Source organism: Somniosus microcephalus, chromosome 5 (genome assembly GCF_052327205.1).
Source record: "Somniosus microcephalus isolate GS21.2 chromosome 5, FLI_Smic_1.0, whole genome shotgun sequence".
NCBI lineage: Eukaryota > Metazoa > Chordata > Chondrichthyes > Squaliformes > Somniosidae > Somniosus > Somniosus microcephalus.
In genome coordinates this window covers 39,502,993-39,529,843 of record NC_140991.1, presented here as the reverse complement: position 1 = coordinate 39,529,843, position 26,851 = coordinate 39,502,993, and the positions used below count along the sequence as shown (strand labels likewise).

Sequence of the window (26,851 nt, the reverse complement as noted above, 5' to 3'; positions counted from 1 at the left end):
ACAGTGTATAATGAGCCTAGGAAGGCCATTTGAGGAATAGACAGACACACAGCAAGCAGAAGGAAATGGAAGATGTGCAAAGACAGACAGTAAATCAAAGAATAGGGACAGTGAATGTATTGGATTGGTGCCGAGCTGCCTGCTGCTCAAAACCAACGCACATGAATGACTGAGCATCTGGTTAAGTGACCACGTTGTGATCTTTCTTAGCGCCATCTTCCTGTATTCACTGTCTGTTGTGTCTAAGGTTCCATCACATTTCAAAATTATGATTTTCTCTCAGAAAATAATTTGAATTTCACCATAGACAACAGGTCTGAAGAGGGAACAACTCAGTGAAAAGTTGGCTGGTATTCTAAAGAGCAGCAATAATCTGCAGTGAAACATTTTCAATCTAAAGTAAGCCTTTTCTTGAAAGACAAAGGCCTGGAAATTCCAGAGTATCTGATGCAGCAGCACAAGTGCCATGTGGTAAGACATGCATGCGGACCACATGGCAGAGGTGCAAGACATGTCCTGGCCACAGAGCGAGCGGATGTTGGTTTCAGGTCCTGTCATAAGAGAGAAGGCTATTGCATGGCATCCCTGCACCAACCCAGGCACATCGGAACCTTTTCAGCATCACAATGGCTTGCATAATTCACATGCTTCATTGTAATGTTCCTTTGCAGCACAGGTGGCCCTACGAAGAGTCAGCACAAACCATGGGAGTAGAAGGCATTCCTAGTCACCCAGGAGCCAGCCTGCCCTTTACACCTGCTGTTGAATTACAGCGAGACACTGGGCCATATTAACACATCAGGTGACAGCTGCCAGCATGTTGTGAATTCACGTGCAAGAAGCTCTGTAAAGGCATAATTGTCAACCTTCTCTCAACCCAGGAATTTTGGGGCTGAAGTTTTTCTAAGCTGAGATTTCCTAGTGAGACAGCAGTCAGCCCCAAGCCCTGCTAATTGTGCTGGGCAGCAAAATTCAATAAACATAACTCAGTTTGCTGATTGAGGATCCACAATCAGCAAACTAACAGTCATGCAAAGTAGGCCCATGGTACAGAACACACATGGGCTCCTTTCTAGCTTCATTTCTTACCATCATCCGTTTACAAAATAACATTGGCAATTTAATTTATTTGTAGGAATAGGAGTAGGCCATTCAACATCCTCGAGAGCCTGTTCCGCCATTCAGTTAGATCATGGGTGATCTCCATTTACTTACTATCTATACATCTTGCCATTTGGTTGATGTTCCTATTGGACATTATTGAATGGCAGATGTCAAAGGACTAAAAGATAGGTTGGTGTAGGACTGATGTTCTGTTCTAGGTGGCACCAGCACATTTAGTAAATACCAAGGTACTCAAACACATCCAGAGACAGAAATTAGTCGAATTTCTGAAATTATTAAAATTAGACTATCAGTTTCACAACACCTAATTCTTTTGTGAAATTGAGTTAACCATCATTTTAACAAAGATGCCTACCCATACACAAAAGCACTAACCAACACCTAAAAGACCTTACAAACTAGGAGAGCTAAACGAGGAAAGGAAATTAATGTGGTTGTTTACCAAACTATAAAAAGCTGAATTATGATCACCATTTTCAATACGTTCTGTCCTTCAAACATATGAATCAAACAGCATCTTTTATTCGGGGACCTCGTCAATTGTAGATTACTTGGATTCTAAAATTAATGCTAAAACATTCGCACTTCAGCACACTGACAGGCACAAAAGAACAGCAGCAAGCTTACTTGAATAAAAAAAAAGGCTGACGTATATGATTAGCACTATAAATGTTACATGTGGTGGAAATATCGATAAAACAATGTAAACAACTGGACACAATTGCATTGTAGGTAGTCGTGATGGAAATGATTGCACTTTGTTGGATACAAATTGTAAACCCTGAATATTGCCATGCAACGCCAGGCTTTATTTGCCTTTTCTCTGCTATACAGCATTCCAAAGTTAATTTCGGGAGTTCTGCAAATCAGGAAGTAGACACACATGTTATGATCAAATGCTAACTAAAGGTCATATGAATTTGCAAAGATCTGTGAAGCACCTTTAATTACAAGTGTGATTTATGCACAGTTAACATATTTCATATTAGAGTGACCATTTTCTTATTGCCATTAAATATAGTGCACTTGGATTGAAATTTTAAACAGAAATGATTAGCAAAATTTACCAGAATACGTTTCACCTCTTTCTACCTACACAGAAAAAACTGCATCCAGAAATTAGAATTTTAAAAGTATCAAACTACATAGAATCAAATATCTGAAAAAGTTTAAATTATGTACAGTCAAAAAAAGGGACACAGTATTTCCATATGGGTTTAGACGTGATTTCACTGAATAATATCGCAACTAACTTTGGCTTCCCCCGCACATTTTCCTCCTTTATTCATCATTACTACACACCAAGTAGCAGTACTTGGCAGATTAATGATAAAAAGCATTCCTGCAAACAAGACAAACTCAATGTTTAGCTGACCAACAAATAAAACCCTCCTCAGACTTGCCATAAAAAAGGATTTCAAAATGGTTAGGACAGTTATTTTAACCCTGACACTTAATCCATGGACATAAATCACCTGAAGGTTTATTTTTCTTTAACAAGGAGTTGAACAAACATGAAGGCAATTCTAAAACTAAAACAAATTAAAAAAAAATCAAAGCCACCATCAAATTAGACCTCAGCCCAGATACAGTGCCAACATAATAAAATGTACTTATTAATCACTAATTATGGTAATTAACTGACAACTTATCTTTAACCACAAGTTTACATTACAAATAATAATTAAAATAGTAACTCTTGGGTGTTTATTATTTCACCAAATTGAAGCACAAGGACAACTTCCTTTGTTACAATTAAAAGCAGCAGTTTTGGTCTTGGCTATTAGGCCAGAGAAATGTATTGGCAAAACTTATCCATCAAGCTCAAGCAGGTTTGGCTATGTATTGAACAATATTGGGCCAGAAACTTTATCAGTCACGCCACAGGGGTACTCAATCTACTGGCGCAGTCTCTTTAGGTGATGTTTCTGAAATAAGCTAAAATGAAGTTTTTGATTCGCAAGGCTCTTTTCTCCCCCACGGTATTTTGTAGGGATGGAATACAGATGGGCCACCCCATTTTTACTCGACAGTGTCTGTTCTGGATTGTACTGTATGTTACGTATGGCGAATGAACTGTGACCATGATAGATTGAGTGTAACTTTATAGTTAACATTATGCTTCAGAGGGATGTATTTGTTTTTTTGTTATTTGTTTTCGGGATGTTGTTGACGCTGGCAAGATCAGATTTATTGCCCATCCCCAGTTCCCCAGAGACGGTGCTCTGGTCCACCTCTTGAAATCACTCGATTCCTAATACGATGGAACTAGACTTGGTCCGCTCCACCTCCTCATCTACATGTTGCCCCTTGGCAACACCAGATATCGCTTCTTGTATCCTGCCCCATTCACATCCTCCTTCTGCCCACCAACCCCATGTCTTTGTGTGTCACCCTTGGCCTTGGGGGGGGGGGGGGGGGGGGGGGGGGGTGAAATCTTCCTAAATCACTTACAACTGTCTAGCCTTTTGCTCTCCATTCACAATACTTCTGTAGCCGTTGATTTGCTCAATCACTAGGTAACCTTGGATGCCCCTGCCCCAAGTAAAACTCTTACTGTCTCCCATTCTGGTCATTCGCCTTGGTATGGTCCCTATCCTCACTCCTTCAAGTCCAAGGGCTCAGGCTTCAATGTATCTGGCACACAACTAGTTTAGCCATCTATCGCCAGATCAGGCAGGACTACATCGAGCACAACCAGGCTCTGCTCGCCTGCACCAAAACTGCTCTCCAGTTCAGGATCATCCTGGAAAGCAAAGATAACCCCTGGCTTCTTTTCTCCACTACCAACAGTCTCCTTAATCCACCTCTAACCTGGCCCTTTACACTCACCTTCAAGGAGTGCAAAGAGCTCATGGATGTCTTTGTCCTCAAGATTGAGATTATCCGTTCAGTTGCCTCACTACATCCCCTCTTCCCCACCAAGCCAAACTTTCCCCAAAGTACTCCCACCACCCTAGCCCTGAACCTGCATCTTCCTCTAGTTCCTCTCCTATCCCTCCTCATGCCCTCTCCGAGTTCACTTGTTCATGAGACCCATCTTCTGCTCTCTTGACCCCATTCCTAATAAACTGCTGACTGTCCATCTTCCCTTCCTGCGCCCCATGCCAGTTGACATTGTAAATGGTTCCTTCTCCTCAGGTACTGTCCCCCACCCTTTCCACACCACCGCCCACCTCTCAAAAAACACCATCGTCCTTGCAAACTACTGCCTAGCTCCAACCTCCCGTACCTCTCCAAAGTCCTTAAATGTATTGCCACCTCCAAAATCCGTGCCCATCTTTCCCGCAGCTCCATGTTTGAATCTTTCCAATCAGGTTTCCGACCCAGCCACAGCACTGAAACACCCCGAATCAAAGTCAAAAATTATATTTTCTGTGACTGAGACATAGGGTCCTTCTCAACCCATCTGCAACCTTTGACATGGTCGACGACATTATCCTCCTCCAAAGCCTCTCTATTGTCCGAGTGTGACTACCCTTTCGTGGTTCTATTCTTACTTGTGACGACCTGTCCCCTACACCATTACCTCTAGAGCACCTTCCTCTGCCTCATCTAGTTACTGAACCTCAGTGGCATCATCTGAAGACATGTACGCTGGTGACACTCAGCCGGACTTGCGTCCGCTCACACATCACTCTGTGCTGTGCTCGTTGATAATACATTGGCTCCAGGTGCCCAATGCCTACAATGTAAAATTCTCATCCTTGTGTTCAAATCCATTCATGGCCTTGCCCCCCTTTATTTCTGTAAATCCTCCGAAAATTCTGCGTTCCTTCAACTCTGAGCTCAAGTGCATGCCCTACTCCCTTCACCCCATCATGGACGGCTGTGCTTTTAGCCGTTTTGGACCTGAACTCTGGAATTCCCTCCTTAAACCTCTGCGCTTCTCCAGTTCTCCTTTAAGACCATCCATAAAGCATATCTCTTTGACTATGATTTTAGTCAACTGTTCCAATATCTCCTTCATTAGCCCAGTGTAATTAAAATTTTTTTTTTTTTTTAATAAAAAGGCACTACATATGTTCTTGTTGCGTAGAGCATACCCAACAATAGTTTCTCTTCCTGCCCCTGCACCATTACTTCTGGAGTCCAAGGGTCTAGCCATGGCCCCCTCCTCTTCCTAGGTTCATCTACCTGCTTCTCCTTGGCGACCTCATCCGAAGACATGGGGTCAGCTTCCATGTGTTCGCTGACACCTAGCTCTAGTTCTCCACCACCTCCCTTGATCCCTCCGCTTCCTATTTCCAACATCCAGTCCTGAACGAGCCGTAATTTCCTCCATTTAAATATCGAATAGACCGAAGTCATTGTCGTTAAAACCAGGAAGATTGAAACACAAGGATGAAAAATTGTAATTTAAGATACAACAACAATCTGTATTTATATAGCATCTTTGACGTAGAAAACATCCCAAGGTGCTTTGCAGAATTGTAATCAAGACAAAGTTGATGCTGAGCCAAAGCAGCAGATATTAGGCAGGATGACAAAGCTTGGTCAATATAATTAGCCACTTGAAGTACTGGTGGGCTGCAGGAGACTCTGGAACTGCACCCCAGAGTCTTCAAGGAGGAGGAGAAAAAACATTGGTTTGCTTTCTTCCTGTACTTTTCCTCATTTCTTCTCAGCAAGGATCATGTACCATATCATCAGCACAGATTTAAATGCTCAATGTGCATATATTTACAAGTTTTGCATATAGCATGCATTTCCTGTAAGCATCACACTTGCTTCTCGTCACACATCCCATGTTACACTTCAGTGCATTCTCTAATTCACCATGAGCAATGTCATGTAAAATCAAGAATAGCCCATAGCCCTAGATAAAAAAAAATCTATACCTGAATAGTTTGTGAAGTTTTTGAGATCCTCCAGATCTATTGGGATTTGTGCTCCAGATATCAAAACCTGGTATCAGAAGAGGGTTAAGGAAACATTTAAAAAAATTTAATAGCTTTGTAATAGACATTGGACACTGCATTTCCCTGCAATTTGGCTTAAGAAAAAATAATTCCTTACCGTGTGAAATTTATGGTAGTAATATTCTGCCTTTATTATGTTACACTCTAAAATACATTCCCCAATTTCCCTTTCTCCCTCCTGCTCATGATTCAACATTTTCCAACACCCTATAAAGTGCTTGGAGACATTTTTCTTTATGGTAGGAGCATTATACAAATGTAAGTTGCAGCGATCCGGCATATTAATACAATTTTTCCACAGCTATAAAGGCACCTGACAATTTGTACCATATTGTAAAAATAATCCTGAAGCACAAAAGAAACTGCAACTATAGCCCAGCAGTATCGAAAAGAAATGTGGAAGTATTAGGTTATAAAAACCATATGAAAGTAAATGAGAAATAGGCATCTAATTAAAAGGCTTGCATTCTCATGATTGAGGTTAACATCGGGACCCCTTTATTAAAAGACAGACTTACGAATTGATATATAAACCAAATATTAGACTTGGTTTAAAAATATCTAAAAGTTCATATTCAGCTCCCATGATGGTTGTTGATAGGTGTAATGTCTTATGTGGAACTGAGCAATATAGACCCAGAATGCTCCAGGTTTGATCCTTGGGCTCACGTGTCAGCAAGAATCCTAGAAAATTTTACTCACTTCCCCAGACCAGAGACTCCGACCAATTGCAACTACTCCATCCCCCCCAACACCCCATCCCACCACCACAATCAACCAAATGATTTGGAATGCACTACCTGAAAGGGCGGTGGAAGCAGATTCAATAGTAACTTTCAAAAGGGAATTGGATAAATACTTGAAAAGGAGGCATTTGCAGGACTCTGGAGAAAGGGCAGGGAATTTGGTAGAGCTATCCAATTAATCCTAAGAGCCTCCTCAGGCATGATGGGCCAAATGGCTTCTTTCTATGCTGTATGATTCTGTGAGGTCAGTGATTGAACCTGGAACTTCTCTCGTCTGTATGATCAGTTCCACATCACATGTTGCAGTTACTCAGCTACAGAAGAATTAAAAAATTCATAATCAAAAAGGACCAGAATCTTTCCTTGTATTTATGTAACACAAGTATCACAATTGGCACATTAAAATATTATAAAATGTAATAGAACATGCACCGTTACTTCAAAATGTTTACCCGCTTTCATTCATAGAATGGTACAGCACAGAAGGAGGTCATTCAGCCCACCGTGCCTGTGCCGGCTCTTTGGTTGAGCTATCCAATTAATCCTAGTCCCCTGCTCTTTCCCACTGTCGCTGTAAATTTTTCCCTTCAAGTATTTATTCAATTCTCTTTTGAATGTTAATATTGAATCTGCTTCCACCACCCTTTCAGGTAGTGCATTACAGATCACAACAATTCGTTGTGTAAAAAAATGTTTCCTCATGTCACCTTGAGTTCTGGTCTCCTCTGGTTACCAACCCTTCTGCCACTGGAAACAGTTTCTCCTTATTTACACTGTCAAAACCATTCATGATTTTGAAGACCTCGATCAAATCTAGAAAGTGGTTATCAACTAAATTAGTCAAGCTAAAACAATGTGATTCTACGCTAAATATTGCTAATAAACTTTGCAACTCCTGTATGTAACTGTTGGAAGTAATTTATGAAGTAAATGTTAGAAAAACTATTGGAACAGAAAAAAAACATTTATACCCATCTTTAGAAAAATAATTGAATCTTTGAAAAGCTGCCGAATACAATTCTGAAACTGTAAATGTTATTAAGTCTTAGTACTTCAACAGTTGTATAAGTGCAGTTGAAGTAAAGCTGGACTGAATTATTCCTACAAAAGTAACAGATTTTCCAGAACAGTACTGTTGGAGTTTAGGTGTTTGGATCACAAAGAAAAGTTAGCAGGCTAGATTTTTAATTCTTACTGAGATACTTTATATTTTCTAAAAACCATAATAAAATACACTAAAGTTTATTCCAGCAGATGGTGACTGAATTTGGTGAAAAAGGTTTCAAGTGGTGTAAACAAAAATGCCAAGACAAAGTTACATACTATATGTGATATCCCAGATTACTATACTATAGAAAGATGGTTCACCTGAAGCTCTTGTTGGTCAAACATCCTCAGCCACTCCAGGTTCACAACATTAGCCACCCCCTGTCTGAATGCAAGACAGTGTGGTCGGATTTGCTTGTTAAGCCTGTAGTCCGCAACAAGATGGATGTAGGCTATCCTGTTAGCACTGGTAACAGGAATATCTTTCCCACCGAGCTTCAGCTCCACCACCTAATATGCAAAAGATTTTCAGTCAGAATACTGTAGAAATATTTTAATTTCACTCAATAAACATTTTAGGAACATACAGGTACAGAAACTACCACTGCAGTGCCATTGTCTATAAATATCACATCGCACAATACCTCACTTACCCTTTTATCAAATGTTTGCAGAGGTTGTGTGCTAAACTTTAAATTGATCAACTTTCTCTTCATCTTCCCGGAATTCTATGTTTGAATCCCTCCAAACAGGTTTCCGCCCCGCCACAGTACCAAAATGGCTCTCATCAGTCACAAATGATATTCTATGTGACCGTAATAAACTATCCCTCCTCGTCCTGTCTGCAGCCTTTGACATGGTTGACCACAGCATCCTCCTCCAACGCCTCTCCACCATCGTTCAGCTGGGTGGGACTGCACTCGCCTGGTTCCACGCTTATCTATCCAGTCGTAGCCAGACAGATAATCAACTGCAACGGCTTCTCTTCCCGCTCCTACACCGTTACCTCTGGTGTGCCCCAAGGATCTATCCTTGTCCCCCTCCTGTTTCTCATCTGCATGTTGCCCCTCGGCGATATCATCCGAAAACACAGCGTCAGTTTCCACATGTACACGGACGATACCCAGCTCTACCTCATCACCACTTCTCTCGACCCCTCCACAGTCTCTAAACTTTCAGACAGCTTGCCCGACATCCAGTACTGGAAGAGCAGAAATTTCCTCCAATTAAATATTGGGAAGACCAAAGCCATTGTTTTCAGTCGCCACCACAAACGCCTTCCCTCTCCCTGGCAACTGTCTGGGCCTGAACCAGACTGTTCGAAACCTTGGTGTCATATTTGAGCCCGAAATGAGCTTCCGACCATTTCCACCTCCATAACATTGTTTGACTCCGCCCCTGCCTCAGTTCATCTGTTGCTGAAACCCTCATCCAGGCCTTTGTTGCCTCTAGACTTGACTATTCCAACGCACTCCTGACCGGACTTCCATCTTCCACCCTCTATAAATTTGTCATCCAAAACTCTGCTGCCTGTGTCCTAACTCGCATCAAGTCCAATTCACCCATCAGCTCGCTGACCTACAATGACTCCCGGTTAAGCAACACCTCGATTTTAAAATTCTCATCCTTGTTTTCAAATTCCTCCATGGCCTCACCCCTCCCCATCTTTACAACCTCCTCCAGCCCTAGATATCTGTGCTCCTCCAATTCTGGTCTCCTGCATAAAGAACATAAGAAATAGGAGCATGAGTAGGGCATACAGCCCTTCAAGCCTACTCTATCATTCAATAAAATCATGGCTGATCTTCGACCTCAACTCCACTTTCACGCCAGGTCGCCCATCACTCGATTCCCTTCATATCCAAAAATCTATCGATCTCTGTCTTGAATATACTCGACGACTGAGCATCCACAGCCCTCTGGGGTAGGGAATTCCAAAGATTCACAACCCTCCGAGTGAAGAAATTTCTCATCTCAGTCCTAAATGGCCTACCCCTTATCCTGAGACTATGACCCCTAATTCTAGACTCTCCAGCCAGGGGAAACAACCTCTCAGCATCTACCCTGTCAAGCCCTCAGAATCTTGTATGTTTCAATGAGATCACTTCTAATTCTTCTAAACTCCAGAGAGTATAGGCTCATTCTACTCAATCTCTTCTCATAGGGCAACCCTCTCATCCCAGGAATCAATCTAGTGAACCTTTGTTGCACCGCCTTAAGGCAAGTATATCCTTCCTTGGGGATGGAGACCAAAACTGTGCACAGTGCTCCAGGTGTGGTCTCACCAAAGCCCTGTACATTTGCAGCAAGACTTCCTTACTCTTGTACTCCAACCCCCTTGCAATAAAGGCCAACATACTATTTGCCTTCCTAATTGCTTGCTGTACCTGCATGTTAACTTGCTGTGTTTCGTGTACAAGGACACCTAAATCTCTTTAAACAACATTTGAAAGTTTATTTAAAAAATATTGTTTTTCTATTCTTCCTACCAAAGTGAATAACCTCATATTTCCCCACATTATACTCCATCTGTCACCTTCTTGCCCACTCACGTAACCTGTCTATATATCCCTTTGTCAACTCTTTATATCCTCCTCACACTTACTTTTCCACCTAGCTTTGTATCGGCAGCAAACTTGGATACATTACACTCGGCCCCTTCATCGAAGTCATTAATACAGATTGTAAATAGCCGAGGCCCCAGCACTGACCCTTGTGGCACTCCATTGGTAACAGCCTGCCAACCTGAAAATGACCGTTTTCTGTTCTTGCGCATCCACGATTTTAATCTCTCCACCATGACGGCCGTGCTTTCAGCTGCCAAGGCCCCAAGCTCTAGAATTCTCTCCCTAAACCTCTCTGCTTCTCTTTCCTCCTTTAAGATTACCTCTTTGACCAAGTTTTTTGTCATCTGCCCTAACATCTCCTTATGTGGCTCGGTGTCAAACTTTGTTTGATAAGGTTCCTGTGAAGCATATTGGGATATTTTACTACGTTAAAGGCACTATATAAATACAAATTGTTGTTGTTGTTCATGACACACGCGCTAATTGGGTATTTTTGCAGTAATCAATTTTTTATTTTTTTTTGAAGGCCAGCCATCTGCATGAAAGCAGCAAAAATATTTTTAGTGCGAAACAAGTTGTACAACATATATACATTTTAATTAACATGTATATTTTGGCTTTGATATCACTTTTGGAAAATTTGTTAAAATTAGAATTAATTTATGTAAATGTCACAACATATTTTGTTGGCATTATACTTTGGATATTTATACATTAAATCAAAGTTGTTTATCCATCTTTAGATGCAGGAACTTTATTTTTGGAAAATAGTAACTGGACCATAAACTGAGTAAGCCAAAGTAACTAAATTCTGTTGTTCTAAGGATGCATTTATACTGCAAGGCTAAGTTCGACACAGTGATTTCAGCTTCACACCAACACTAAGCTGGAAGTGTAAATCATGAGTCAAGGCCCAACATAATTCAACAGCAAAGTGGAGCTCAATTTCCAGGAGGAGGTATTCTCTCGCTGCTTTGTTTTGACATTGCATGGAGATTAAATGGTTCCACCCCGGAACACTTTTAAACCAACATGACTTGAATTTATATTTGAGAGAGCAAAGATTCTCTTCTTCCCACACTCTACACATTTAAGTATCTAACTTTTGAGATGCTCTGTTCATGCGAGTATCCAAGTATGCGCAGGGCTCTCCTCTAAGCAGGGCAGTTGAAGTTCAGCTAGGCAGGAGCCAAGCAATGTAAACAAGGTTTTGCCTGGCAGGAACCTGAACCACAGCTACTAGTCTGAAACCGGTTGCTGCACTGTGAATGTACCCAGAGATTTTAGATCCGAGCCCTTTGATTTAGCCTTCCCCGATATATAATGGCTTTCCCAGGCAGCCAACCCCAGCAGCAGGTAGTTAAAACATTCAGTATGTCATCATGAATGCCCTATTTTCCCCTATGATTAGGACAAAGGAATTACCTGTATACACAAAATCTAGACTTTTTTTCCCCCCCTGTAAATCTTGCATAACCAAAACACAAAATCACAAATCATTAAGTAGGAACATTCAGTTATTAAAGCACAATTCTTCTGGCAGCCACCAAAGCCATTATCTCCCTTGACAGCAGTTGTGATGTTATGTTAACTATCTGCTCAGAGGACGAGTACAATTAAAAATTCTATACAGATATTAAAAGCTTTGAGAGGGTGCCTAGCCTCTTTCATAAAGAGAGGTAGATCAGAGCATCCCTAAGGATATCCATCCACAACTGGGTGAAAGATATTCTGCATACACCATGATTCAAATGGGTTTTGGTCTATCACATACCAAAGACCACAAGTCAGTTTACAGATCAAATACTTGTACCATGTGCCAGAGAGGAAACCTCACCCTGCATATAATAGTTGTATAACTTTTGACTGGTAGGCTTATGGAAGAACGTGATGATGTTGAGGTAATCTTTGGAAGGTTAATTCATTCTATTCATGTGATAATCTCTCAACTTTAAATTGATACAAGATACTTAAATTTCACTTCAAATGTGGATCTTATATTTTAAATTGGCAAGTTTCTTTTGTAGCTATCTATGTTCTGCTAAGTAACTAATTTCACAGACTTGCTGCTAATCTCAATACTAGGGCAACACTATCGCTATCATGGAAAAAGGTGTATTTTCAAGAAAGGGCGTGAAAGGCAAAGCAATGGCAAGAGGAGCACAACTATTGAAATTTAATGATACAAAGGTAGTGGATTTGGACAGCAGTAAGGAGGGTTGTAAAAGACTTCAAGAGAACACAAACAGATTAATAGAATGGTAAACAGGTAGAAAGTTCAAATTAATGCAAAGTTTGAGACAATGCATTTTACGAGGAAAAACAAGGAATGGAAGCATACACTCAATGAAAATATGCAGATGGACGTGGTGGAAGAGAGATCCAAACCCTGATTTTAACCTAACCTGAGAACAGGCTGCATTCAGGTCAAATGTCCAGATTTACACCTCATTCGAATTTCAGCTCTACTGCATCAATACCAGGCAGGTTAGGTAATGGAGGCTCTAGTTCTTGTAAAGTGCAGGTGTAGGTAGATGAAGTCATAAGGCCTTACATTTTATAAACTGGGGCATAGATAACGAGAACAAAGAAATAATGATAAATTGGTACACGCCAATGGCTGGGTGACAATTACGGTACTATGTCCATTATAGAAAGGACATTAAACCTATAGCGAGTACACAGTGTAGATTCACCAGGATGACAAACTACGAGGAGAGACGAGATACGAGGAATATTTCACTGGAGTAGAGAAGGGCGAGGAGATTAATAGATGTTTTAAATATTGTGAATAGGTTTGATGGGGCTCATCAGGAAAGACTATTTCCTCTGATTGAGCAGTCAGTGAGAGAGGGGTAATCAAATATAAATTTGTCACAGAGCAAGAGGGGGTTAGGAGAAATGTCCTTATGCAGAGACTTTCTAGAGCAGAGAATCCTTTATCACTGGGGGTAGTTGAGGCAGAAGCCATTGCATCTTTTAAAAGGAAAAGTAGATAAGCATTATGACTAAGATACAAGGCTGAGAGGAAACAGTAGGGCAGTGGAATGAGTTTTGGATTTCTCACTACGAGCTGGCACAGACAAGGTGAGCTTCTGTGCTGTAAAGGTCCATGATTCTGTCTGGTTAGGTGTTCTAACTATGTCCCACACATAAACTTACACTGTCTCTGACACAATGTGTTTCCCATGGCAAGTGGCAGCTAAATGGACAGATCCAGAGTAAGATTATATATTCTAAATTGTCCATTCCCAACAATCTAGTGGATTGTTTCCGATGGTCAAATTGGGAAGGGAAAAGGGTCTGTCTATAACTGTCTGGTTGTTGGAGTTTGCATCAGTTATCCCTTCTGCTGTCACTAAAATGATCAGTTCAATAGTGGAGAAAGTTCATTTGCATCTTTTATTTGGAAGTGAAGAGGCAAGTGCCTATCACACAGGGTTAACTTAAAAAGAACTGTGCAACAGTGTGATAGACTCGTTATTTTTGGAAAACCTGAATTGCGGATCCCCAAAAGACAATACTGAAGCCAAATTACAAAAGTAAAAATAAATACCATATAGGGTGGCTTTAATTTGCAATCAGTACACGTTAACAATTCAGGTGAAAATCTATATGGGCCAACAGCAAACTGCTGTAATGTCAGAAAAAAATGGTGCTCACCTGTGTGTATTACATTTATAGCTGGTTGAGACTAACGAGTGCAGGAGTCACCAAATGCAGCCCTACGCGGCCAGAGGAGCTTTGCAGAGGTGCACAATGGGGAGACATTGCCATTGCGTGATCCATTCAAATACTGCAGTGTTTTTTTTAAAAATGAGGTTAGGCAGATAAGTGAACAGCGGATTTAAAATACTAATGGCCGTGTAGTGCAGGAATAGCTCATACTCTTCTGGTCTAAAATATATAACTTTTCCAGGGATTTTCAGTTGGTTTGGAAGAACACTTTTTTTTTTAAAGTAAGGAAATAATTATCTTTTTGTTAAGATGGCGTTTTTTATCGCCTTTGTGCAGTTGCTACACAAGAACAAGTTTGGCAAGGGAGGTTACGTTTTTGCATTAAAGTACAAGTTTAAAAAGACCTATTATTACAGGGCTACAGCAACTGTACTATGTACACCGATTAAAGAAAATTCTGAACAGCATTCAGTCGCTTGAGTTAATTTCAATTTAAAATCTATCCATATAAGTTTGTTTTAGGAATCTCAGTTTTTCCTCCCAGTTAAATGAAACAGGCATGTTTATACAGCAATCTTGAAGAAAATATTTGACAATAATATCCTTTGCTCAACACATTTCAATCATGCATTCTGAATTACAAATTGCAAATGTCAAAGGTCAGTGCCATAGTAATTACAGCAGTTCTATTCAAACACTAAAGCCTTGATTTGCTGTGTAAAACATAGCCTGTGGAAATTAGTTGAAAGGTTAGCAATTTTTACTACTGATTTTAGGACTGCACCAGCAAAATAATGATCTTATTTAAAGCTAAGGGGGAAAAAAGACCAAATGTCGATGTTACAATGTTGAAATCACTTGTTTTATTCTCGATTCAAGAGCTCTTCTAGGTTACTGAAGTTTGCTTTATGCTAACCAATGATTGATTAAAACCAGTGTACACAACTATCATTTTGTGCTCAAATTCTAATTCAAATATAAAGTTAAAATTACTTCATAAAACATACATAGAGAGGTTAATAACATAAGTAAAACTAAGCACAGGTATGGTAATAAACAGGTTACAACCACACTGAGGAAACACTGCCTAACTTTAAATAACATGGCTGGGGTCCAAATTACCATCCTTTAGGACAGTGGAAAAGGACACTGATTAAAAACTAGAAAAATAATGGAGAAAGAGTTAATTATCACGTTTTGTACACAGTTACACCAGGCCGGACATACAACCTTTCATTCACACCTCATACTGTTGAAATGGTCAATAAAACTATATCTCCGTCAAAGAATTGCACAAAGATCACTGCCACAAGTGTGCTCTATCTGTTTAATCTGTCCTGCAATCAAATCATTTCATTAATTATTAACTGTGATTCAGAACATTTGCAGGACCAACCTGTGCCTCTCCAAGCTCATTGTTTACCACTGTGAAATTGAGTCCAAGTTCCTCAACATCATCTTCATAGCTCTTTAGGAAGAGCAGGTTTTTGTACATTTCAGGATCCAAGGAGGCAAGGTGATGAATGTCAACATCTGCACTGGTGCCCAAGAGCTTGGACAGAAAGAAGCTGGCGAAAGGAAGCTCTACCAACATGTTTTCATATAGGGCCTGCAATAAACAAAACAAGAGGATTAGGCAACAATCAGCATTTTTTTGATTTTTCAGTAGGAGCAGCGGAAATAACTCCAGTTTCTACTCTCAATCATCTGACTTACTGGAGTACACACCATACCACAGACAAACATCAAGGGTCATTAGCAAAGACAGAAATTAAAGCTAAGCTTTATATGACAATGTTACTTAAGAAAATCCAACAATTTCTTCAATTTTACAGTATAAGTTTTACCACTTAAAAATCAGCGGATTAAAATATAAAAAGCAAGCAAGCTATACTCAGTAATTCCCACATATATTGTGCTGACAGAGACAATCATTGAGAGCATCAAAAAAATTAAATTGTGACACAAAGGCAAGTATAAAGGCACTGGAGAGGATTCAAAAAAGATTTACAAGGATAATACCAGAAATGCGAGGGTATACCTATCTGAAAAGATGAACAGGCTGGGTCTCTTGAAAAGAGAAGGCTGAGGGGTGACCTAATAGAGGTCTTTAAAATCAAGAAAGGTTTTGACAGCGTAGATAGAGAATGTATCCACTTGAGGGGAAGAGCATAATGAGAGGCCATCAATATAAGACAGTCACCAAGAAATAAATAGGGAATTTAGAAGAAACTTCTTTACCCAGAGAGTGGTGAGAATGTGGAACTCGTTACCACAGGGAGTGGTTGAAGCGAATAGTATAGATGCATTTAAGGGGAAGCTGGACAAGCATGAGGGAGAAGGGAATAGAGGGTTATGCTGATAGATTTAGATGCAGAAAGATAGGAGACTCGAGTGGAGCATAAATGCCAGCATGGACTGGTTGGGCATATGGCCTGCTTCTGTGCTGTATATTTTATATACTCTTATATAAAGGCAAATATATACAGATAGGTCAATGGCAGAAGGGATAATCTATTAAGCAAAATGTAGTGCAAGGTGTGTTGCACAATACAGAAGCCAGAAATGCAGGTGCATCAGTCAACAATCAGAATGGGAGGTGTGGAGAAGAGTTAGAGAGAACTTTGTATTTATGGAATAATGTTACCCATTATCTAGATGGCACATTAACAATGAGAAAATTGAATGATTTTTAATGCTTTATGCTTAAATTTAAAAAAAACAAACACAAATAAGTTGCTGCACGTTTGTAAAATAGGTTTGAGCCAATTTAATGCTTAATTTTAAATTTACACTTTGCTCCAGCATTATTTGAGCTTTTTCATATGGCACAAATATAACACAAGCATTCACAAAGTATCAATTCCTTAATTATTTTAAATCCAGTCTTTAACTCACAGTAGTCACTTAAACTGAATTAAAGCAACATGCCAAGAGTCCTGAAAATATATTCGATTTGCTCGAGTCCATCTTTATATCCACATCCGTTTAAATGTAGAATGCCAAAATATTGTGTTCTTAAAAAGTAGAGTGGCTTTACTAATCATAAGTGTCAACCATGGCTCAGTCGTAGCACTAATGCCTCGTCAGAAAGTCATGGGTTCAAGTGCCACTCCAGCACATAATCTAAGCGGCACTAGTGCAACAATGAGACACATTGTCGGAGGCACTGTCTTTCAGATTTGACGCTGTCCTTCAAATGAGACATTAAACCAAGACCCAGATTGTCTGCCCAGCTGGGTGTAAAAGATCCCATGACACTATTTGAAGAGCAGGGGAGTTTTCCCACTATCCTGATTAGCATTTACCCCAACCAATGCCACTAAATAACTGCTTGCTTTTTATGGAACCTTACTGTGTGCAAATTAGCTATCTTGTTTGCCTACAAAACTGTGACTTGAAAAATAATTAATTGGCTGTAAGCACTTTGGACATCCAGAGAACACGAGAGGCTCTATGTAAATACAAGTTCTCTCTTTAGATGGTTAAATTGCTCTTTTTAAACCTATAATTAGTTGTACTGGGATACATCTCAAAGCCTTGATTAACCTTGTTGATTACACTGACTGGATACTTTTAGTGAGTGATCAGTATTGTATCCAAATTCTTTTCCATTTTGCTTATGGATACCATTCATTGTATAAGTAATTAATGTTTCAGTGTATGGATACCATTCATTGTATAAGTAATTAATGTTTCAGTGTGCATTACATCAAAAATCATCTGCCATTCCTTGCTTGATCCACTAAACTGGGTCCCATCTCTTTCAATTCCATCAATGTTCTATGCATTCATTATCCCTCCACCTCTCGGTATTTTCAGCAATTTCTACATTGCTAGACGAGTAGTACTTCCTTCCATATTGCTTATGGATAGTGTAAACAATAAAGAGACTCAGAACAGACCCCTGCAAAGCTCCACTAGTCGCTGTACCCAGAAAGAACCTGTTCTTTGGATCACTATTTGCTTTCTATTACCAGCTAGTTTTCAGTCCAACCATCTAACCTATGAGTTTGGGAGCCGAATCATCTCTCATGCAGAACTTTATTAAATATCTTTCGACAACCCAAATATAAATTACCATTGCCTGTGAAATTAGTTACATTCTCAAAATGATTGCACTACATTGAGGGCATCTCAACTATAGGTCTCATGCAGATTCTTAATTTTTTTAAATTTCCTTCCGACACATGCTTTATTATTCTTTGTACATGTTGTGGGTTCCCAGCCAATTTAAGTCGATCTGGAATCTGTCCAATTTGCTTCAATTAATTTAACACAATTTGAACAATTCGCCATCAAATGCCCCACCCCACTTTTCCCCTTAAAAAAGGACCAGCGAATCCTTAACATTCAGTCTATTTACATAACTAAAGAATTTGACTACTTGTATTCCTTCCAACACTCATGTTAGTTATCCTCATTTTTGTATGACTCCCAAATTAATTACTCTTTCCTTGAGCATACACATCTTTCAAATTAATCTTCGCCTATAGGGCTATTTTTGGACTCCTTATTCAGCCGCAATGATATGTATTAGTCTTCAAGTGGCATATATGAACCAGCATCATGGCGACGAGGAAAGATAATCTGACATTCCAGCAACCGCTCACTCATTGGTGCTCTGACAATTCTATTCATTTGAATTCAGCATGGATCACTGTCAAAGGAGGCTGCTGGACTCTGGTCTGGAGGGGGGAGGGGTTTGGGTGGTCAGTTTTGGCTGACGGCTGACACTAGAGTCAGGCTTTTATATTTAAAAAAGCCAGACACCAAAAAGCTAATCAGAGAGCAGTGTGGGTAGAAGGTTAAAAAATACAGGCGACTGCAGGGAGAAAGGTTCTGCCCTTGGCTGTAGGACAAAATGCAGAAAAATTATTGGGGCTGAAACTTGCGGTCAGAGGCGTACCTCCAGAGTATGCCTTCGACCTGAAAAAAAAAATACGAAAGTACCTGCTGGCTCCCAGGCTTCAGAGTCTTCGGGTCCTGGGCCTGCAGGCATACACCTGCGTAAAGGCCCACGGATCCCAGGGTCGCAGACGCTTCAGAAGCGACCCTGGGATCATGTGAGCCAGGTCAACCAATTAGAAAGGGGGATTCCTCATAAGCTTATGGGGATTCCATTTACGAACGGAATCCCTGTAAGCTCGAGAAATCCCCAAATAAATGAATTATCGCAACTCTAATAAATATAAATATTCCCATGTTCAAAATTAAAAGTCTCTTTAATTAAGCATTTAAAATAAAAATTTAGTTTTTGAAAAATAATGTCAAGCATTTTAATCCGGGCCAAAGTTTACTTAAACTAACTTTAAATGTTTTGGTATGTCTTAATCATTTTAATTTGCTGGTAAAAGCAGGCCCTTACACCTGCTTTTACCAGGAGCAAGGGTTTCATGGGCATTTGCTGGGCAGTAGTTGTGCAAATAGCCCAACTCTGGCCAGCGAAAGTGTTTTTGGGGCGCATGTGGACGCAAGTTCCGGGTTTTCGCGCATGCAGAAACCCGGAACTTGCGGGGCCATTCTGAGGGCTTACGACGGCGTACGTTGTGTGTATGCAGTCATCGGCCCCACAAAATCTGGGCCTATGTGTTTAAGTTAAAGATGATGAGGTGGGGATGCACAAGTGTTCTTTATGTTATATTATTAATCAGACACAAGTTATACCGATTGAGCTAAGCAACTCTGATTATACCGTTACTCTACATTCTCATCATAATGTAGAATAAAGCAGGTTGATAAGTTGAACCAAACTTTACTACATTTAATGCTAATGCAAACTGTCAGAGAAATTGGAGATACATGTGCAATAGACATGAATGTCACAGATCACAACAGGATGCTATATCCCCAGGTTATGCTATTGTACAAGTATATATAGGGCAGTAATGGTCAACTCCCATAAAAGATCTCCCGACCACTTATGGGAGTAACTGTTGTCACTGAACCTGAAAAGATATCTATGGCAGACACAAATTCATAACTTAATAGCTATGTTCCTCAGTCTTTTTAATAAAAAAGATCAAATTCATTCATTTCTCATGTCACTTCATCCAATCTTCGAGCTCTTCATAAAAAGACTTGCATTTAATTAGCGCCTTTCACCACCTCAGGACGTCCCAAAATACTTCACAGCCAATGAAGTACTTTTGAAGAGTAGTCACTGTTGTAATGTAGGAAACGCAGCAGCCAATTTGAACACAGCAAGCTCCCACAAACAGCAATGTGACAATGACCAAATAATGCGTGTGTGAGATATAAATATTGGCCAGGGCACCGGGGATAACTCACCTGCGCTTGTTCGAAATAGTGACTTGGAATCTTTTGCATCCACTCTGTTTAACATCTCATCCAAAAGACGGCACCTCCCTCAGTACTGCACTGGAGTGTCAGCCTAGCGTTCTGTGCTCAAGTCTCTGGAGTGGGACTTGAACCCACAACCTTCTGACTCAAGAGGCGAGAGTGCTATCCACTGAGCCATGGCTGACAAATCAATAGTCCAAAATCATAATATAAAATGCAAATTTATTTTATCATACTTAAATAATAATTGGCAAGAAAACTAAATTCTAATTTACTTTAATTTTGAATAGTTACTTTTGCAGCACTACTTTTGCCTTTGGCTGCACTACAAACTAATTTAAATGCAGTGCACGAGTTTGAACGTGCATTTAAATGTAATTTAAAATGTATTTTAGGTTAACCATGTAACCTTAAACACCAGGGTTTTATATTTGTTAATCAATTTCTAATGTGAATTGATCTACTTTGCAATATGCAAAATGTTTTTTTTTTTTGAATATGCAAATTCTTTGACCCAGTCCTATTAATATTCCAGTTACGAAGCTGCAACAAGAGTATTAAGGAAAGCTAGGAGATACATTTCAGGGATCTATGTTTTATGGTTATATTTACTGTCCAAAATTGTGCCAAAATGATTGAGCTAAAAAGGATTAATTATGCAGGAAACCTTTTTAATATAAGTAAGTGTTGTGCAATTAATGCAAATGGTAGCGCTATCTGGAAAATAAATGTGAACAATATCAAAAGCTGCCAAATAGATATAGTAATTGATGGCATCAAGAATCAATAAAGAAATAAAATGCCTATTTTTCTTTGGCCATCAATCGGAACTATACTTAGCATAAACACTCACCTTCACAACACACACTTGCCATACAGTATAATACAGCTGCCAAATGAATATTTTGCTTTAAAAGGAAAGGTAACCTATTTGTGCAGGATACCATAAATTGTTCAGTCAAATACAGGTTCCAGGACAAAAGAATAAGCAGACGGAACGTTGGAAAAAAAACATTTTTATATTCAATGTACATCAGACGAACGGTAAGAATTAAAAAATTAGAATACATATGTAACATAAAATTGCGTTAATATAGCAGTTATTTAAAACCTGTGTGCAATGAAATATTTAGAAATTGTTAATGGGAAATTGCTCTTATTTCTGTGACTAGTATACAGAGACTTTACTGTACCAGAATAGAATGCTGATGGAATTCTCAACAAAAGAAAGCAATTGATTACAAGTAAATCAAAAAAGATTTTCTGCAATTGGTGACCCACTAACAAGATTGCGGCAAGCACAGCTTTGAACCCTGCAAGTTCTGAAAATGTGACTGCAGCAAATTGACTACAGGATGTTGACATTTTTCCCCCATTGAAGAGGATTTTCAAACCCCATGAAATCAGTTCAGCTCATCAGAGTAAGGGAAATGATTCTGAGTGGATTAGGATGCAATGCTTCCATATCAGCAGTATTTTCAAGAATATAATGGCCAAATTTCCCAGGCCTATGACCGCATACGCGGCCATAAGTGCCGCGCAAGTTCCAGATTTACGCATGCGCTGTGCGAAAACCCGGGACATGCGATCTGTCAAGAATCTTCGACAGATCCACTCCATCCCTGGGAAATGGACATTCATTGGCGGAGATTTGGGCTATTTGCCCAGTGAATGCCCATGAAACTCTTACGCCTGGTAAAAGCACGGTATGTGCAGTGGCTTTTGCTATATTACTCTCTTGGCCACTATGCATGCAGTTTCTTTGGACAAGTGGCTGGTGTGTAGCTGTGTTTTTAGGTTTCTAAGATGCCAGCTGGCGGTAGGGGATTTTTTTCTTTCACGCCCTGTGGGGAAGCATCTGGTCTCTGCTTGACAACTCGCTGCAGAAACACATTTCAAGAAACCCGCTACGCGGGGAATTTTCCTGTTTATAATGAAAGCACTTTTGTACTGGTCTGTCATGGTTGTCTCATGGTCAGTAACCCAAGATTTGTTCAGCAGTCTAATGTAGTTTTAAAGTTTCAAATCCTAAATAAGGCTTTGAACCTTATTCTCTTCTTTCTGCTAATAACATAACGGGCCTGAATTTGCGGTTGGAGGCTTCCCGCGGTCGGGTGCCTCCAAACCACAATAATACTATCTGTGTCAGACCCATTAACTTGCACTACAAATACGCACAACGGCTACTGCTACCATAACATAAGGAAACTATAAAATGTATTTTGTTGCACGGCTGGTACTTTTTTTTTTTTTTATTCGTTTATGGGATGAGGGCGTCGCTGGCAAGGCCAGCATTTATTGCCCATCCCTAATTGCCCTCGAGAAGGTGGTGGTGAGCCACCTTCTTGAACCGCTGCAGTCCATGTGGTGAAGTTACTCCCACAATGCTGTTAGGAAGGGTGCTCCAGGATTTTGAACCAGCGACGATGAAGGAACGGCAATATACTTTTAAGTCAGGCTGGTGTGTGACTTGGAGGTGTAAGAAATCGTGAATTGGAAGAAATAACTGGAGACAAAAAAGTCTCTTCAGACTGGCGTTAGAATAATTGGATAGACGCTTAGAATTTGCTTATGTTCTCGTTACCCTGTGGATGTTATAACATTCTACACCGTGGCGGTGACCTTGTTTCCAGACTAGCTGTCTGCTATTTGTGTGCTAGAAAGGTTGTTGACTGTATCTTTGATAATCTACCCTTGGCCCACCCCTAAAAAGAGAGTAAAAGAGATATCAAAAGAGCTTTTAGCATAGACGGTGAAGGGAAGAGCTGTTCGTGCACGCCAGCCATCTGCCCGATCGGGACCGATACCAGCTGCTTGTCAGTCGTATGTCTATCTTGATTGAGTGTTGTACTTAACTTAAACTGCCGCTCCTTAATAAAATGCCTTACAACTCCGAAGACCCTTTGGATAATGTGTGTGTGACCTGTGATCTGAAACTTAAGAGGGGAACCTGGAGGTGGTGGTGTTCCAATGCAGCTGCTGCCCTTGTCCTTCGAGTTGGAAGAGGTCGCGGGTTCGGGAGGTGCTGCCGAAGGAGCCTTGGCGAGTTGCTGCAGTGCATCTTGTAGATGGTACACACTGCAGCCACGGTATGCCAGTGGTGGAGGGAGTGAATGTTTAATGTGGTGGATGGGGTGACAATCAAGTGGACTGTTTTGTCCTGGATTGGTGTTGAGTTTCTTGTGTTGTTGAAGCTGCACTCATCCAGGCAAGTGGAGAGTATTCCATCACACTCCTTACTTGTGCCTTGTAGATGGTGGCAAGCCTTTGGGGAGTCAGGTGGTGAGACACTCGCCGCAGAATACCCAGCCTCTGACCTGCTCTTGTTGCCACAGTGTTTATGTGGCTGGCCCAGTTAAGTTTCTGGTCAACGGTGACCCCCCAGGATGTTGATGGTGGGGGATTTGGCGATGGTAATGCCGTTGAATGCCAAGGGGCGGTTGGTTAGACTCTCGCTTGTTGGAGATAGTCATTGCCTGGCACTTCTGTGGCGCGAATGTTACCTGCCACTTATCAGCCCAAGCCTGAACATCGTCCAGGTCTTGTTGCATGCGGGCATGGACTGCTTCATTATCTGAAGAGTTGTGAATGGCACTGAACACTGCAGTCATCAACGAACATCCCTATTTCTGACCTTATGTTGGAGGGAAGGTCATTGATGAAGCAGCTGAAGATGGTTGGGCCTAGGACACTGCCCTGATGACCTCCTGCAGCGATGTCCTGGGGCTGTGATGATTGACCTTCAATCACCACAACCATCTTCCTTTGTGCTAGGTATGACTTCAGCCAGTGGAGAGAGTTATCCCCCAGATTCCCATTGACTTCAGTTTTAAGAGAGCTCCTTGATGCCACACTCGGTCAAATGCTGCCTTGATGTCAAGGGCAGTCACACTCACCTCACCTCTGGAATTCAGCTCCTTTGTCCATGTTTGGACCAAGGCTGTAATGAGGCCGGGAGCCGAGTGGTCTTGGCGGAACCCAAACTGGGCATCAGTGAGCAGGTTATTGGTGAGCAAGTGCCGCTTGATAGCAGTGTCAATGACAGCTTCCATCACTTTGCTGATGATTGAGAGTAGACTGATGGGGTGGTAATTGGCCGGATTGGATTAGTCTTGTCTTGTTTTTTGTGGATAGGACATACCTGGGTAGTTTTCCACATTGTCGGATAGATGCCAGTGATGTAGCTGTACTGGAACAGCTTGGCTAGAGGCGCAGCTAGTTCTGGAGCACAGGTCTTCAGCACAATGTTGTCAGGGCCCATAGCCTTTGCTGTATCCAGTGCGCTCAGCCGTTCCTTGATATCACGTGAAGTGAATCGAATTGGCTGAAGACTGACTTCTGTGATGGTCGGGACCTCAGGAGTAGGCCGATATGGATCATCCACTCGGCACTTCTGGCTGAAGATGGCTGCAAACGCTTCAGCCTTGTCTTTTGCACTCACGTGCTGGACTCCACCATCATTGAGGATGGGGATATTCATGGAGCTTCCTCCTTCCGTTAGTTGTTTAATAATCCACCACCATTCACGACTGGATGTGTCAGGACTGCAGAGCTTTGATTTGATCTGTTGATTGTGGGATCGCTTAGCCCTGTCTATAGCATGATGCTTCCGCTTTTTAGCATTTATGTAGTCCTGTGTTGCAGCTTCCCCAGGTTGGCACCTCATTTTTAGGTACTCCTGGCGCTGCTCCTCTACACTCCTTATTGAGCCAGGATTGGTCCCCTGGCTTGATGGTAATGGTAGAGTGAGGGATATGCTGGGCCATGAGGTTACAGATTGTGGTAGAATACAATTCTGCTGCTGGCTCACAGCGCCTCATGGGTGCCCAGTTTTGAGCTGCTAGATCTGTTCTGAATCGATTCCCATTTAGCACAGTGGTAGTGCCACACAACACAATGAAGGGTGTCCTCAGTGTGAAGACGGGACTTCGTCTCCACAATGACTGTGCGGTGGTCACTGCTACCAATACTGTCATGGACAGTTGCATCTACGACAGTTAGATTGGCAAGGACGAGGTCAAGTAGGTTTTTCCCCTCGTGTTGGTTCTCTCACCACCTGTCGCAGGCCCAGACTGGCAGCTATGTCCTTCAGGACTCGGCCAGCTCAGTCAGTATTGGTGCTACCGAGCCAATCTTGGTGATGGACATTGAAGTCCCCCACCCAGAGTATATTCTGTGTCCTTGCTACTCTTGGTGCTTCTTCCAAGTGGTGTTCAACATGGAGGAGTACTGATTCATCAGCTGAGGGAGGGCAATAGGTGGTAATCAGCAGGAGGTTTCCTGCGCATGCTTGACCTGAAGCCATGAGTCAATGTTGAGGACTCCCAGGGTCACTCCATCCCGACTGTATACCACTGTGCCGCCACCCCTGGTGGATCTGTCCTGCCGGTGGGACATGACATACCCAGGGATGGTGATGGAGGAGTTCGGGACATTGTCTGAAAGGTATGATTCTGGGAGTATGACTATGTCAGGCTGTTGCTTGACTAGTCTGTGGGACAGCTCTCCCAATTTTGGCACAAGTCCCAAGATGTTGGCGAGGAGGACATTGCAGGGTCGACTGGGCTGGGTGTGCCGTTGCCGTGTCCCTAGCCGGTGCAGAGGTCGATGCCGGGTGCTCTGTCCGGTTTCATTCTCATTATTGTTTTTTGTAGCGGTTTGTTACAACTGAGTGGCTTGCTAGGCCATTTCAGAGGGCAGTTAAGAGTCAACCACATTGCTGTGGGTCTGGAGTCACATATAGGTCAGGCCAGGTAAGGACGGCAGATTTCCTTCCCTAAAGGACCTGAGTGAACTTCAATGTGTATTGCCATAAATAAGAATAATGTCCACTGGGTTCTTCCTTACAAGTCTGCAATCCCTTAGCCAATGATTATAGAAAACAGTATCAGCAGCAACTCTCATACAATCAGATTTTTCTCAATAGAATCAGCATAGTTCAGGTGGTAGCAATCTTGCATCTGAAGCAGAAAGTTGCAGGATCCAGATTTACCAGGACTTGATTTTATAATCTAGATTAAAAGTGCCACTCACCAACATTTACTTCTCTAATGTACAGCTGGTTGCCTTGTAAACTGGTTGCACTGTTCAGACCTATTTAGATTGGCTATTTTTGCTAGATCATGCGCAGAGTAGTGATGTCACTGTTTCATGACATCACAAGAGAGAATAGTGATGCATTTATTGCCCATCCTACTGCCCGATTGTTTGTGCTACCAAGGATCTTGCCAGGCATTAGGAGTCGGCTTGTTATTAATACAAACCTGGGGTCCACAAATTACTTTCCAAAATTATATGTGGTCAATTTTGTGATTTAGCTATTCGTGCTACCTCCTCCCCTGGTGCCATCTTCTGGCTGCTCTACTCTCTCGTGATTCTGGAATTGCTGCCAGTCTGACCACTGCCCACTCTCCTACTCCTCTTGCAGCTCTTTACAGTGTCATGGCTCTGGCCCTAGTTCCCA

General features: G+C 41.3%; 1 protein-coding gene across 5 annotated transcripts in view; it reads right to left on the bottom strand.

Moving 5' to 3' along the window:
* The window catches only part of ube3c (ubiquitin protein ligase E3C), a 173,819-nt gene that overhangs the window by 30,282 nt on the left and 116,686 nt on the right, over positions 1-26,851 (bottom strand). For 3 of the 5 annotated variants that reach the window (XM_085987546.1, XM_085987544.1, XM_085987545.1), the window contains exons 20-22: positions 15,482-15,694; positions 8,162-8,350; positions 5,967-6,033 (exon numbers count right to left, since the gene is read on the bottom strand). In XM_085987546.1, the coding sequence (XP_085843672.1) occupies positions 5,967-6,033; positions 8,162-8,350; positions 15,482-15,694 (469 nt within the window). Of the gene's footprint in view, positions 1-447; positions 2,468-5,966; positions 6,034-8,161; positions 8,351-15,481; positions 15,695-26,851 lie in introns of those variants that run through there. The other 2 variants (XM_085987547.1, XM_085987548.1) reach the window with 2 other exon arrangements.